At 45.5% G+C, this 13,397-nt stretch overlaps 1 protein-coding gene across 5 annotated transcripts in view; it reads right to left on the reverse strand.

Moving 5' to 3' along the window:
• hdac4 (histone deacetylase 4) overlaps positions 1-13,397 on the reverse strand; it is a 119,835-nt gene that overhangs the window by 34,224 nt on the left and 72,214 nt on the right. For all 5 annotated transcript variants that reach the window (XM_076746757.1, XM_076746758.1, XM_076746756.1 and 2 more), the window contains 7 exons: positions 13,078-13,196; positions 7,053-7,181; positions 6,713-6,819; positions 6,448-6,567; positions 5,800-6,013; positions 4,982-5,190; positions 574-846 (listed from right to left, as the gene is read on the reverse strand). In XM_076746757.1, the coding sequence (XP_076602872.1) occupies positions 574-846; positions 4,982-5,190; positions 5,800-6,013; positions 6,448-6,567; positions 6,713-6,819; positions 7,053-7,181; positions 13,078-13,196 (1,171 nt within the window). The remainder of the gene's footprint in view (positions 1-573; positions 847-4,981; positions 5,191-5,799; positions 6,014-6,447; positions 6,568-6,712; positions 6,820-7,052; positions 7,182-13,077; positions 13,197-13,397) is intronic.

Here is a 13,397-nt window from a genome sequence, read left to right on the forward strand (position 1 = left end):
TGTGGCCGCAGATATCGAGTGTAAGCAATATAGAGAGAGAATGTTGAGCATGTTGCATGAGTCCATGGGTAAGTAATGCAAAACTGGAGACCGAGTGCAACAGAGGCTTTTTTTGTGTGTGGGTGTACAGTGTGTATTTTGAAGGCATGAGAATGTGATTGTCCTTATGGAGTCGTGTTAGGGAGCAGTGTGGAGGAGGTGCACACGCTCTAAGCCATTCATAGAAAACACACTACTCTGCATTGTATAATGCAGAAATGTAATGTAGTGTAAGGATGTTTTGTGTGACTTGGGGGGGAAAAAAAGCAAATATAGCTTAAAATATTCCGGAGAGTGGGCAGTCAGGAAGGATCCAACGCAGAGTGTAATGTTTCATTCAGTCACTGCTGGCTCCATCTGTCACTGCTGTCAGATAATGCTCCTCTATTTTCCTTAAACCAGTGAACAGACTCCTACGTGGTGTTAGGTTATAGTCACTTTGAACCTGGATGCAAACATGACGCTAACGTTACTGAGATGGGCCCCGATGCTGTCCTCCTCCTCCTCCTCGCCTCCTTCACCCCGCATCCTTACCTGTCGGAACACGAAGTCCTTCTCGGCCTGCCTTTCCCTCTGCTCCCTCTCCTCCTGCTCTTGGGGGTCTGGCGGCTCCTGCTTGATGACCAGCCCTCGCAGAGGCCCCGTCTCCTGCACGGACGTAGAGGAGGAGGATGATGATGAGGAGGAGAGCCCTTGGTGCTCCCTGAGTTCCTCTTCTGTTTCCTCTGGGTGGCTCTGGTGTTGCCTGGCCGGCCCTGAGGTGCTGGAGCTTGCAGCTGAGACCTGATCGCAGGGCTTGGACATGATCTGTGGGACCATAGAGAAGTTTTACAACACACTGCTATGATCGGGGTCAGATTTCCAGAGGGTCTTGTATGCTTAAATTCAACAAAATCATGGAACACTCTCAGATAAAACTGTTCATTCTGGGGTCCATACTGAGGAATGAAGTGATATTCATATGGGATCTAGCACTAAAACAACAAATCAGTGTCTGCAAATAGGAAAACTGGACTCAGTGAACCGTATGTAAAATGAAAAATGTGAAGAGTTTGGATTCAGAATTGGGAAAACATATAAATTATTAAATAAGTTGAGCCTGGAAACTGGCCTCATATGTTTCATTAACAGCCAGAAATGATCACAGTTTCAGGAAAAGGAGAACTTTAGCTTCAACAACATGAGAGAACACCAACGTATGACGCACCGCTTTAACATGTGTTGGTCAACTGAAGATGTTTTTCATTCCAAAAATAGCTGACTGATTAGTTCAAGCACAAGAAAAAAAAAATATGTAAACACCAAACAAAAGCAGTGCACATGCATCAGCCGGGCACTCGTACTTTTTGTCCGAACGGCGATAAACAGGGCCTGTACTCTGAACTCTGACAGGTTATTCATTTATTTAAAAACTCCTCAAAGGACCTCCGTGACGGCAGTTTAAATTCACATCCAGGTAGAGAGAGAGGAGAAAAACGGAGCGAAGGACATGAGGGAGACTGAGAGGAAGAATTGTAGAGGGCGATTGTGGGAATCTTGTTGTGGCAGCTGTCCCTGTCCCTGCCGTCAAAGACCTCAACCTTGATGCGTAGGTCATGATTGGAGTGGACCACTGTTTGTGCATGGAACACGAACACGAACGAACACACACACACACACACACACACACACACACACACACACACACACACACACAAAGACACACACACACTTGGCTGGCATATTGCCCAGGGAACAGTCCATTGACGTCAGAGAGCAGGCTCTTGCCTCATCCCAGTCCCTCTTCTCCAAACAAACTCAAAACACTCATCCACTCCTGCTGCTCTGATTCTCATTCTTCCTCTCTCTCTCTCTCTCTCTCTCTCTCTCTCTCTCTCTCTTGTTTTGCTCTCTTTCTCTCCTTCCAACCCTCCTTTTTAAAAGAGGAAATAGTTGCTGGGATGTGAACCATAAGGAGGACAGACACTGCGTAAGCCCGCTGAATCGGTCGGGGGGGGGGGGGCAGCGAGAGCGGGCGGTGGAGAAGGGAAGGCGGTTTTATACACAAACACTTGACACTAGTTGACTCTTGTCACTATCTGTGTCTCTCACAACAGTATCATGTAAGTGAAAACACCACAGAACTGCCTTAGCTGTCTCAGGTAATTAATGGCAGGCAGCAGGCTCGAGTTGGATCCATTTCAAGATCCTTTCATTCCTTTCTCTGCTGCCAACACGCCCGGCCGTTAAAGCCAACTTTTAAAGTTAGCAGGAAGGGCCCCTTTTCATTGCTGACTTGACGAAAAAGTGTGAACGGGGAAAGGATGGAAGGCCGAGGATGATTCATGTTTTACAAAGTGGTGGATGTCCGATGGTGAACGGGGAAAATGAATGAAACTAAACACACTGTTCCACTGTTCTAAAGATAGTTCATGATCCTGAAGTCAAACATACGGTAAGTATCACACTAATGGCAGCCATGACGGTCCTTATCTCTCCTGCTATACTTCTTCATGTCAAAAACAAAGTGTATTGTTTTCCAGAACTTGACTTTATTAAGCTACAATCAATAGTATTTCTTGGGGGTGCTTCAACATCTCGCATTCTGTTGTGCTGTTCCAGAGGCAGAAAAGAGACAAAACAAAGTAAAGACTAGCTGGGGACACGTGATTTATTTATATTTCATTTTGTCAGAATGGGACTCCTGGGTATAATTCCAGTGACTGTACAGCAGCCATATGGCAGCAAGATGGATTTTTGCAACAGTGAGGAAAAACAAGTATTTGAGATGTCTGCGTTTAGACGTCTGTAGATGCCACCGTCAGAACCTGTTTTGCAGCTCTGGGTGATTTTACTGTTAGTGCGCCCATAAATAACAGCATTAATAAGTTGGCGGGTTATGGTGCCAATAATTAGACTGTGCATCATCGCTGCTACTATTACGCAACTCACTCGCTCAAGGTTATTCTTACTCAGACGCTGGCTTCTGCTTTTGATAAAGGAATACAAAGGCTCGGATTAAAGCTGACAAACCGTTAAACGTCGCAGAAACTGCTAAACTGTCACACAATACGTTGAGTTCCAGAGGTATTTCAGGTGATATCTCTGAGATCGTTTAAGTTAACTGACCTTTTCACGCTGTACGGCGAACTGGCTGGCACACAGTTAACTGAGCAACCACCGTCCTCTCCACCGCTCTACAGCCACAGCCAGTCACCAAAGTGAACTGAACACTTGTGAAAAGCTGAACAGACCCAAAAAAGAACAAGTTTTCCTGAACAGTGTGGCACAGCCTGGACAGGTAGTCAGGCCATCACAGGGCTGACACACTGACTGTAAAGACAAACACATAGTATTCGATCCTATCTGAGAGGAAACCAGAGACGCCAGAGGAAACCACACAAACTCCACACAGAGAGGCCTCAGCTGGCCGGCAGGTTCAAACCCGGTACCTGCTCCCTGAGAGGCTGAGCCACCGCGCCAGCGGCCATTATTCCAAAAGACATTAGATGTAACAGTGAGCAGCATCTGGGACGTGTTTTCATACCTGTCAGATGCTGATTCTCGGAGACAGAACAGAGACTTGGAATGTGAAGCTTCTTCAGAACAGACTGGAGGAGCTCGCAGTACGAATTCTGCTGAAGACGTTTACATGTGTGGTTTGCTTTTCCAGATACTAAAAACCTTTGATTTGCACTACATTGAACTACATCAAAGCAATAATCATTTGAGAAAGAGCTCCTTGTTGTCTGTGAACACAGCTTTCACCATGTGATGCTGGCCTTGCTGTCACTGCTCAGTACCCTCTTGTGCCCTGACAGATTGTGTAGCCAGTTCTTTTTAAAGGAAATTCAAGTTAACACAAATATATGGGCACGTTTAAAAGCGGGCAGGAAGCAAACATTATGTGTATTTCATTAGACAGCGCTGCTTGTTTGGAGATCTTACTTGCTGTGCACTGATGTATTAACTGGTTATCATCCAACTCAAATGGCTGCAGTAAATGTCTTAATTAACATGGATCTGCGATGAGTGGTCTGTGATTTGATACACTGAATTAGAGAAGGAATCCTGTTTCACACATGCACAAAGAATTTAAAGCACTGGGCCAGAACATGCCCACAAATATTAGAGGCACCCTCTTGTGATTTTGCAAATCTTCCAACTTAACAGAGTTCAGTGCAATCCAGCTGAAACAGGGTGTTTTTTAAATAAGAAAACAAGCACACTCACAGCCTAAAGCATCCAAAAACGTCATGTTACAACATTGCTATCATTACTTATAATAATGAGAATGGCTCAAACACAGTTTCTGTGTTCCTCATTCTAAGAGGCTCAAAAAAAAGCATTCACACAAATTAATGTAACATGAAAATAATCTGGTTTTACACCTAATTTTGACTTAATTAGCTGGAGTCACAACCGCATGGAGTCTGGGAGAAGAGGGGGTCACCAAGAGCCCAAAGATCCGACAGGAATTTCACCACACACACACACGCACGCACGCACGCACGCACGCACGCACGCACGCACGCACGCACGCACGCACGCACGCACGCACGCACGCACACGCACACACACACACACACTCTTTCACGCACACCCACAATGATACAGTGAGTCACGCTTCCTGTGTGACCATATACGGAGGCAGCTTCCTCTAGACCACAGTTGCCAGGGTGACAGGGAGAAGCAGGGATACACGAACACAGACCTGCTAAAAGACTTGCTGATTGCAGGCCGATTCGTCCTTCTCTTGGAGCAAAGACAGGATTCACGGACATTAACCAAATCAGCCTCGAGTAGATGGACAAATACTCCTACACACATGCACACACACACCCAGACACACACACAGACCTACACACACACATACTGTACAAACGGCCGGCTGCTCCACCGTGCAGTTTAATCGACTAGTCGACCAATCGAGCGCACCCCTAACCAGCACCCACTGAGCTACCTTGTTGATGATGTGCTGCTGCTGGAACTGCTGTTTGTGTTTCTCCAGGAACTGCTGGTGCTGCTGCTGGACCACCAGCTGCTGCAGGGCCTGGGCCTGGCCACACTGCTGCTGGGGCAGAGGGGCTGACTGGGTTCTTCCCAGGGGACGGTGGCCCCGCGCGAGCTTGGATACAGAGGGTGATGGCAGTGGGAGGCCGCCCAGACCAACTATGGTAAAGACAGAGCGGTTACAGGAGAGCATTATTAACATTTTATGAATCAGCTTAGTGTAGTTTCAGCTGTCATTATTCTATGTGAATATGTTTCATTGTTGAGATATACAGCGGGGAGACGATGACATGGTTGGAGGGGCATTACCACACGAGAGTTGCAGAGTTTGGCTTTTCTTTATCACTTAAATCAGATTTGCAAAGAAGGATTATAATGGACATTTTGGGTACATTTATCTTCATTTTCACTCGCAAGTAATTCAAATTAATTACTATGTTTTTGTAAAAAAGAAAAAAACAAGTCTGATGCATCACGATTGTGATGCCCTGTAGAGACCCTAAAATCACTCATCTAAAATCACTGCAATTCAGCTACTGAGTGAAATTTCATCATTACTAATGATTGCAGAGCTTACAAAAATGAGTTTCAGGTCATAAAAAAGAACCAATTTTCCTCTGAGACACGGGTGAAATTACATCTAAGAGCAGTGCGACTTAGCTTAAAAATTAACCAACACTAACTACTGGCTTACAATATTTACACTTCTGTTACTTTAAAACCTTCAAAGGAGGAGTAAAGAAAGTAAATGCTGCAGTGAATACTGACCAATCGGATTGTGGCCCTGCTCCAGCAGTACCATGTGTTGCAGAAGGGGGCTGTGACCAGCCGTGCCCCCTCCAGCCCCCTCCCTGTCCAAAGCTGAAGATGCCAAGTAGGAGGGCAGGTGGGCAGTGGGCAGGAATGGAGGGGTCAGAGGAATGCCCTGCTGTAACGCAGGCAATGCCAGACGACTCTCACCATCTTGGTGTCCTGATACCATCTACAAAGAGAGAGAGAGAGAGAGAAGGACGGAGAAGGAAGGAGGCAGACACATAGAGAGACAGATGGACAAAGGAAGGTCAAACGAGACAGAATGGCAGCGAGATGGAGAGAGAGAATCAGAGGGAGAGACAGACATGTAAGACATCTTCATGCCAAAAATCATTGATAAGAGCTTTGTTTTTTTTTCTATGCACAAGTGGAAACCCAGTTTAGACTTGGCATTCTTTATCTGCACAGACTATCTTGAAAAATAACAACTCAGTGATTGTTGACTTCGAAGGACCCATTATTATGCTCCGTAGTAAACTAACCAGACAGAGGCTGCTTGTTTTATCAATTTATGTCCATGTAAAACACCACCATAAACATTCTTTGGTGTAATCAGCAATGCTGTGCTGCATCATTAGAATATTGTGCACTGACTATACTCACAGTGCTAGCAGGGCCTGTGGCTGGCAGTCCCAGGGTGATGTTGGGCAGAGAAGGGGAGGTGTAGAGAGAGAGTTGGCTAACTGAACCTTCCCTTGCAGCCAACCTCTGAAGCAGGGAGGCCTGAACACACACAACATTACAGTAAATCCTCAGAGTTCAGACACAAAGTAGACAGTGTTACACACAGCACATTACTACTGTAGCCACTGATATGCTCCTGTACGTATGCAGTCATGCACATGGCACTGGCAGCCATGTCGGTTACCTCTCCTGGGCTGCTGGAGATGGTGACCCCGTTCTCGCTGGGGATGTTACTGGAGCTGTTGTTGGGGGAGCTGGGACCTGAGCCTGGTGCACTGTTGCATGCAGACTCTAGAACACACACAGAGCAGAGAAATCAGATCTTTCTAACGTGCTGGCCACGGCCAATCAGCTTTCTGAAATTAAATTGTTGACCTCGATTTGTTTGAGCCTTTCCGGGATGTACTCACGCAGCAGCATGAAGTTTGAATTCATTTTTTACAGCCGAAACTTCACTAAAACTACACATGATGTTTAACTTCACCAAATTAAAACAGAAGAGCTCTGGTGACGAGAGCGCTCACCGGCCACGTCCAGAGAACGCTTCTTGGCAGTAGTGATGGGTCCATCTTTCCTTCGGAGCAGAGGGCTGCTGCGGCGCTCCGTCACCTTCTGCTTTAGTCGGGAACGAAGCTTCAGGTTGGGCTCAGAGGCTGACAGAGAGACATGATGGAGGATTTACTCGAAAGGCGGAGAAGGTTTGGTGTAAAGTAAGACAAAACTTAGACGTGGATAGAGCTAAGCAAAGGCAGGGTTCAGTATCTGATTTCCAACTGGGCAGCCCAATCTAAAAATATTAGCGTGTTACACCCAAAATTAGCGGCATAAATGTGAAAATTACAGATTCTCTCTAAACGGTCGGTCTGGCACTTAGCGTTGTGGTAGATTGCTGGGCTGCACAAGTGGGAGCTTGTTCGCGGGCATGTAGCGGGGCTAATGAGCTCGTCCCTATAGGCTACGCTGTATGTGTTGGCTGACAGATTCGGGAGCTGAGGTTAGCCATCATCATGTGACAGTGGGAAGCGCTGTAACAAGAGGGGAGGCAGCCAACTGGCAGCTTTCTTGACCCAACGCTTAATGATGCTGCCTCCACGCTCTGCTAATGAACACTGCTTGTTTCCAGACACTTTTAATTACAAAAAACTGCCAGTGTGTGTTTTCATGTTTGTTTGTGTGGGTATGTGTGTGCCAGGTTGGATGTTTCTTGGGCTGCGCAAACTAGCGCTGTCACGATACCTTAATTTGAAACTTTTGATACAGTAATAGTGTAAAAAACAATACTCAACACCAAAAACAAAAACGTCTCAGCACATAAAATAAGACATATTTTTTTTAAATTAACAACCTGTTGCTTCAGAAAAAGTCACCAACAAACACATTTTTAATAATGTTCATTGTAACAGTCGAGGACCAGTTGGTTTTCTTCCCCACTGCTTCATCTCTGCAGCCTTTGTAGACAGCAGATCTCTTTCTTTCTACTTTTTCTACTTGCACAGTTACCAGAGGTCGTATCATTTTAATCATGTGGTATTGGAAAAGCACCGAAGTATCAATACTTTTGACGACCTTACTCCAAACAGATGCTGACGTTCACTAACCCTAACCCTAACCCTAGCACTATGGGAATCTATGGGATAGGACCTGATCTTTTCTGGCCAATCTTGCTTTGCTGTCTCTCTACCAGACTACCAGACACGGGCAGCTTTATTCCCTCCTCCACTGGCTTCCTTCCATTCAATTAGTTGAAGCTGGACGGTTGACCAGCGGCTGACCCTATGCTCGTCCCACGACCTTGTATCAAACAGACCATGCTACATTCATTAGCCTCGCAGAAGGAGCTGGGACTTTTTGGTACAGCCAAGTGGAAGTAATTGATACTGCTTTGTGTACGGTAGCAATATACTGTATTGTTAAAAGACTCATTCAGGGTTATTACAAACCCTCTGGCCCTTGCTTCCTGTGGCCTTGAATGCTAATAAAGGTAAGATGAAGTTATAGAAAGTTTTAATGTACTACAAAGAGGTGAAAGCACTCAATATTGCTCCTGGTCAGTGGGGTTGGGATGACCTCTTGTCAATCCATAATGTCTAAGTACTTTTTGAAATGCACTTTCAGTTTTGAGGGGAATATGCTGCTGAACTTATAAAACTCAATTATTTAAAAAAGAGCTTCTTCTAAGTGGAGGGCACTGTTCCAAAGTCTTTGTTAAGAGGGATGGGGTGGGTCAGGATAAAACGCTATGCATTAGCTGAACTGGAGGAGACAATAGGAGAAGGGAAGACTAAGAGAGAGGCAGCATTCAAGTTCAATTTTAGTCTATTGCGCAGGGAATTGTAGTAGTTTGACATTCTGACTTTACCACAATTATCGCAACAATTATCATGATATATTAAAAAAAAACTACAGCTGGAAATCAGATTTCCTCCATTACTTTCTGACATGTTACAAAAAGCATTTGGTGTTGGTTTGATTAAAGCCGGCACATTACATGAATGCTGCCATTTGCAGATGAATTTTGTTGTAATCATGCACCCGAGCATTCGACATTAATTTGAAGCCTGTTTGATTCAAGTGCTTTGAACTTCCCTCAGTGATAACCCCATCATTTTGTTGATGTGGAGGAGAGTAAATGAGCCATGGTATTGAGAATGTGGCTGAAATTAGACAACATCCTAACTACGCATATTACTGTCAGACCAGCCCAGAAATGACCCACGGTGTCGGAAGTGCCACCATTCAAAGTGGACACAATTACCTCCTGCAAGGCCACTGCTGAATCATAAACAAACATTTCACATATCCCCTCTGTTATGTATCACCAATATTAACCAGGTGTCACAGGAAACATTATCAGCCTCCACTGTGGAGATCCACTGACAGCAGACTGCAAAGGTGACAGAAACCGCAAGGTTGTGTCTGCTGAGCCATTAAGAAATGGATGGACAAAAAGGAGGTGCAGAGAGAGGGAGGGAGTGGAAGGATACGTGGAAGGTTAGAGGGAGGTTAGGAGGACAGTGAAGGAGAAAGAGAAGGAGGGTGAAGTCGGGCTGTGTGTTTGCTGGGCGCTGGTCACCACAGGGGTGTTCACCTCAGGTCGCAGTGACTTTGAAGGGTGTTAATGCCGACTGGGCAAAAGCACACCAGTGTGCACACGTGCGAACACACTCGCTGCAGAGGGCCCAGACTGCTTTTACTGCTGAGGCCGGCATTTTCCTGAAGCCCTCTCTCCCTCCTTCACCTCCATCATCCCCTCCTCTCCCTCCCTTCCTCTAAAGTCTCTCTTTCTCCGAGCATAACTTCTTCTTCCCTTTTGTTGTCGAGGCTTTCACTCGTTTTTTTTTTTTTTTTCTAAGCCAAGTGCCTACCCGAAGCAACCAATGGCAAAGGTGGATACCTTGTTAGAGCATACTTCACTGTCCTACTAAAGAAAAACATGAAAAAGGAAGAAAATTAACCACAGTCCTGGCATTATAATGGTAACACAGCATGGTAAAAGACATTTCCACGCTAGCCAAGGCTGGCTAAATTAGCTTTTAAGGCGAGGAAGTGAAATAACATAAAAGACCCCTGAATCCAAGGCAGCACTGTATATTCACTTATATGCTAAGTCTCATGCTCAAAATGCCTTTCTCCATGCCTTCTTTTCTCTATATGTTATCTCCTCTTACAAGATGCTGCTCAAAAGAAAAAATATACTTCCAAGGTCCATCTCTGATCCACTTACACTTCGAGTCAAAATAGCCATTAAAACTGTACAAAACGTAAAAAAAGCCCCTCTGCCTCCCCGTCTGATGACATATCGATACCAGATTAAACGTCTCGATAAGTGGTGTTTAATATTTCAATAGGGAGTGGAGGAGGAAACGGCTTCCCTGATACAAAACATATTGATCAGTTGCTCATCTGTTTTGACAGATGGGAGTCCCGAGCTGCAAAGAGTCATGTTGGGGGAAGCCATGCTGCTCTTCCAAGGAGGCGCAGAGAGGGAGGGAGATTTATGGAAATCAATAGAGTAGTTTTCTGAAACTCATCAATGCAGCTTCCCAGAAATATCTTATGTTGATGATACATTAGATAGATAGTTTAGACGGACGTGTAGGTAGACGGGCAAACAGACAGATTTGTTGTGTTGTGATTAAAAGCATTAACGAAGGCAAATCGCTAGCAAATCTGCAAAAGGAGAAATGGTGAGCCTGTATGTGTTATCAAAGGATCTGAGAGCCGAACTGTAGCCTGCAGTAGCCTTTTTCCACACCACAGTTTCGCCACATAACTTACAGAAGTCCTGCGCTGCTCCATCCATTTATCCTGTGAGTACAGTGAGTACGAGCCAACATGTTGGTCAGTTTATTTTTCTTGTGTTTTATCTATTGACTGTCCAAACAAATCTGCAGTGTGCCAGATAATGTTAGCCAGCGTTAGCCTGCCAAGTTACATGATGCTTCACGTCAAACGCCAACAGGACGTTTTAAGAGGCTCGGGGGTGTTGACGAAGAAAGGTATGGCAAACGTAACTCAGAACAGTCTGTCAGGTAGCGGAGCTGCTGATGAGGTGTGTGTGTTGAACGAGCAGAGGCTGCACAGAGTTTTTAGGGGTTTAATCGATGCCTGCAGAGGGACTTTGAAGGCTGGATGGAAGGGAGACAACGACCAATATGTTGTACTGTTCTCAAGTGAGGCACAGACCCAAAACCTCACCAGCTGGACTGGAAATGTGCAGCGATGTCCTGGATTAAAAAAGGACACGGAAGTGCTATACTTTATATGGACATCTGCAGGTTCTACATGCTCAGTGCACAGTGTGGCATGGGAATGTATGTGTGTGTGACAGTGTGTGAAAGAGCGGGGGGATAAAGAAGGGTCAGCATGACAAGTCTGCATCTGTCATGAGGTCCGAACAGACTTCCTGTCGCAGCATTCAAAGTGGCCCTCTGTGCTCTGAGAGCCACGATCACAAAGCCTCTCAGACTTGGACAATGAGCCCGTTTGTAATATACTTTCTGCCTGGCCTCGCTTGTTAATGTACATTTCAATTTGAATTTACACGCATGCATCACCGACACAGATCACCACAGGCAACAACGTCATGTGTGACAGCTCCAGCCGTCAGAGCGGAGCACCACTGTGGTGACCACTGTCGCTCACTCCTTCCTGAGCACAGTTCACCTCCCTATCTGCCCGTCTGATCGGATCCATGACACAACACTTCCTCAACAGCTGTATGTGCGCACACGTCAGTATTCCCTCCCTGCCTCCCCTCGCAACTGACATAGAGACAAAGAACCAACTCTTAAACTCCATTTCTCCTAAAATACGCCGCTTTCCCTCCAGATGCACAGCAGTATTTTTGCACGATAGCGCCTGTTGTACTTCAGTGTGGACTGTGAAACTGTAAGTGAATATTTCTCAGCACCACTGGCACCACAAGAAATTCCTGAATTACATTTGAGTGTCCCTGAAAGTTGAAACTTGCCGTCTGAGGTCGCGGGCCAGGATAAATCATGCCTGCCTCCAGCTCACAGCAGGTGGGCAGGAGTAGAGAGTACACAGAGCTCGGCCTCCAGCTGCGAAAGCAGGCAGCGATACTGCCAAAGCAGCTGCTGACACTAAGTGAACAATCACAGCTTGGCCGTACTTGACATGGACAGAAGGACGGAGAAATAACAGTCTGATGCATCCAAAAGGCAGGAACTGTGGTTTTATGTGCTTCCTAGGACACTTCTCAGAGTTTTCAAGGGTTGTTTTGTTGAACAGTGTGATCTCTGACGTCTGTGGAGGAGCCTGGCTCAGTGTGTTAGTTAATATCTGTGTGAACTAGTCTAAATCAGGAGACTAGCCAACTGACTTTTAAAAGAAACCTCTTTGTTTACCAAAAACACCTGATTATGAAACAAATGGCTAAACAGAAGTAAGAAATCCTCAAATATTCCCCTTTCATTCACTGTAAGATCTTGAAAGCAGGAAGGATTTAGTTTTAGAACTACTTAGGTTCACTTCCTGGAGTCTCTGCCTGGAGTTTGTCACCTTTGTGCAGAGCCAGGCTCGCTGTTTTCCCCTGCATTCACTCTTTATGCTAAGCTAAGCTAAGCTAAGCTAACAGGCTCCTGAGTCCAGAGCCACGAAAGTGGTATCAATCACTTAACTCTGAGCAAGAAAGCAAAGAGGTGCATCTCCCAAAACGTCAAACTATTCCATTAATACATTTTTTTTAACTGATTTTAAGGTTTCTGTCTACTTTAAAGTGGTTCCACTCTCCTTCCAGCCACCCTAATTTACATCAGAGTTCAAAAGACCTCAGAAAATAACCTTTGTTATCCTTTTAATTTTGGGGGGAGGGATAATATTTTAGGGTCTAATTTTAATCCTCCCGTGGCAGAGTCCTGCTTCATTTGCCTGACTTTGAATAATAATAATAAGCCATTTCAATTGCTAATGAAGGGAAAAGGAAGATTAGGGCGCCCTTCCAGACATGCAATGGTTTGAAGAGGAGGAGGAATATGGATGTCAGACAGTGACAAAGCCTCAGAAAAAACACGGCGCATTATGTACCTGTTTTGCGGAGAGGGAAGTCGTCTTTTGAGTCGTATGTGCCCAGCATTGGGTGGGTGTACGCTGACAGTGCTGTTTGAGGAGGAGAGCTCTGGTCCAAAGAGCTGTGCTGGGTTTTTCTGCAAAAAAAAAAAAAAAAAAAATGAAATACATCAGTATAATGTGCAGCATGTCAGGAGAGGTCTGGCTCCAAGTATGCTCGCCAAGTTGTTGTATACCTGTTTTACCTCAGCAAACTTTGCACAGACACACAAAGGGACAAAGACCGCTTCCACCTCCCTCCCCAAGGTCAACGCTTTAAAGGACGCAACAGAGTGCGG

Source organism: Chaetodon auriga, chromosome 13 (genome assembly GCF_051107435.1).
Source record: "Chaetodon auriga isolate fChaAug3 chromosome 13, fChaAug3.hap1, whole genome shotgun sequence".
Lineage (NCBI taxonomy): Eukaryota > Metazoa > Chordata > Actinopteri > Chaetodontiformes > Chaetodontidae > Chaetodon > Chaetodon auriga.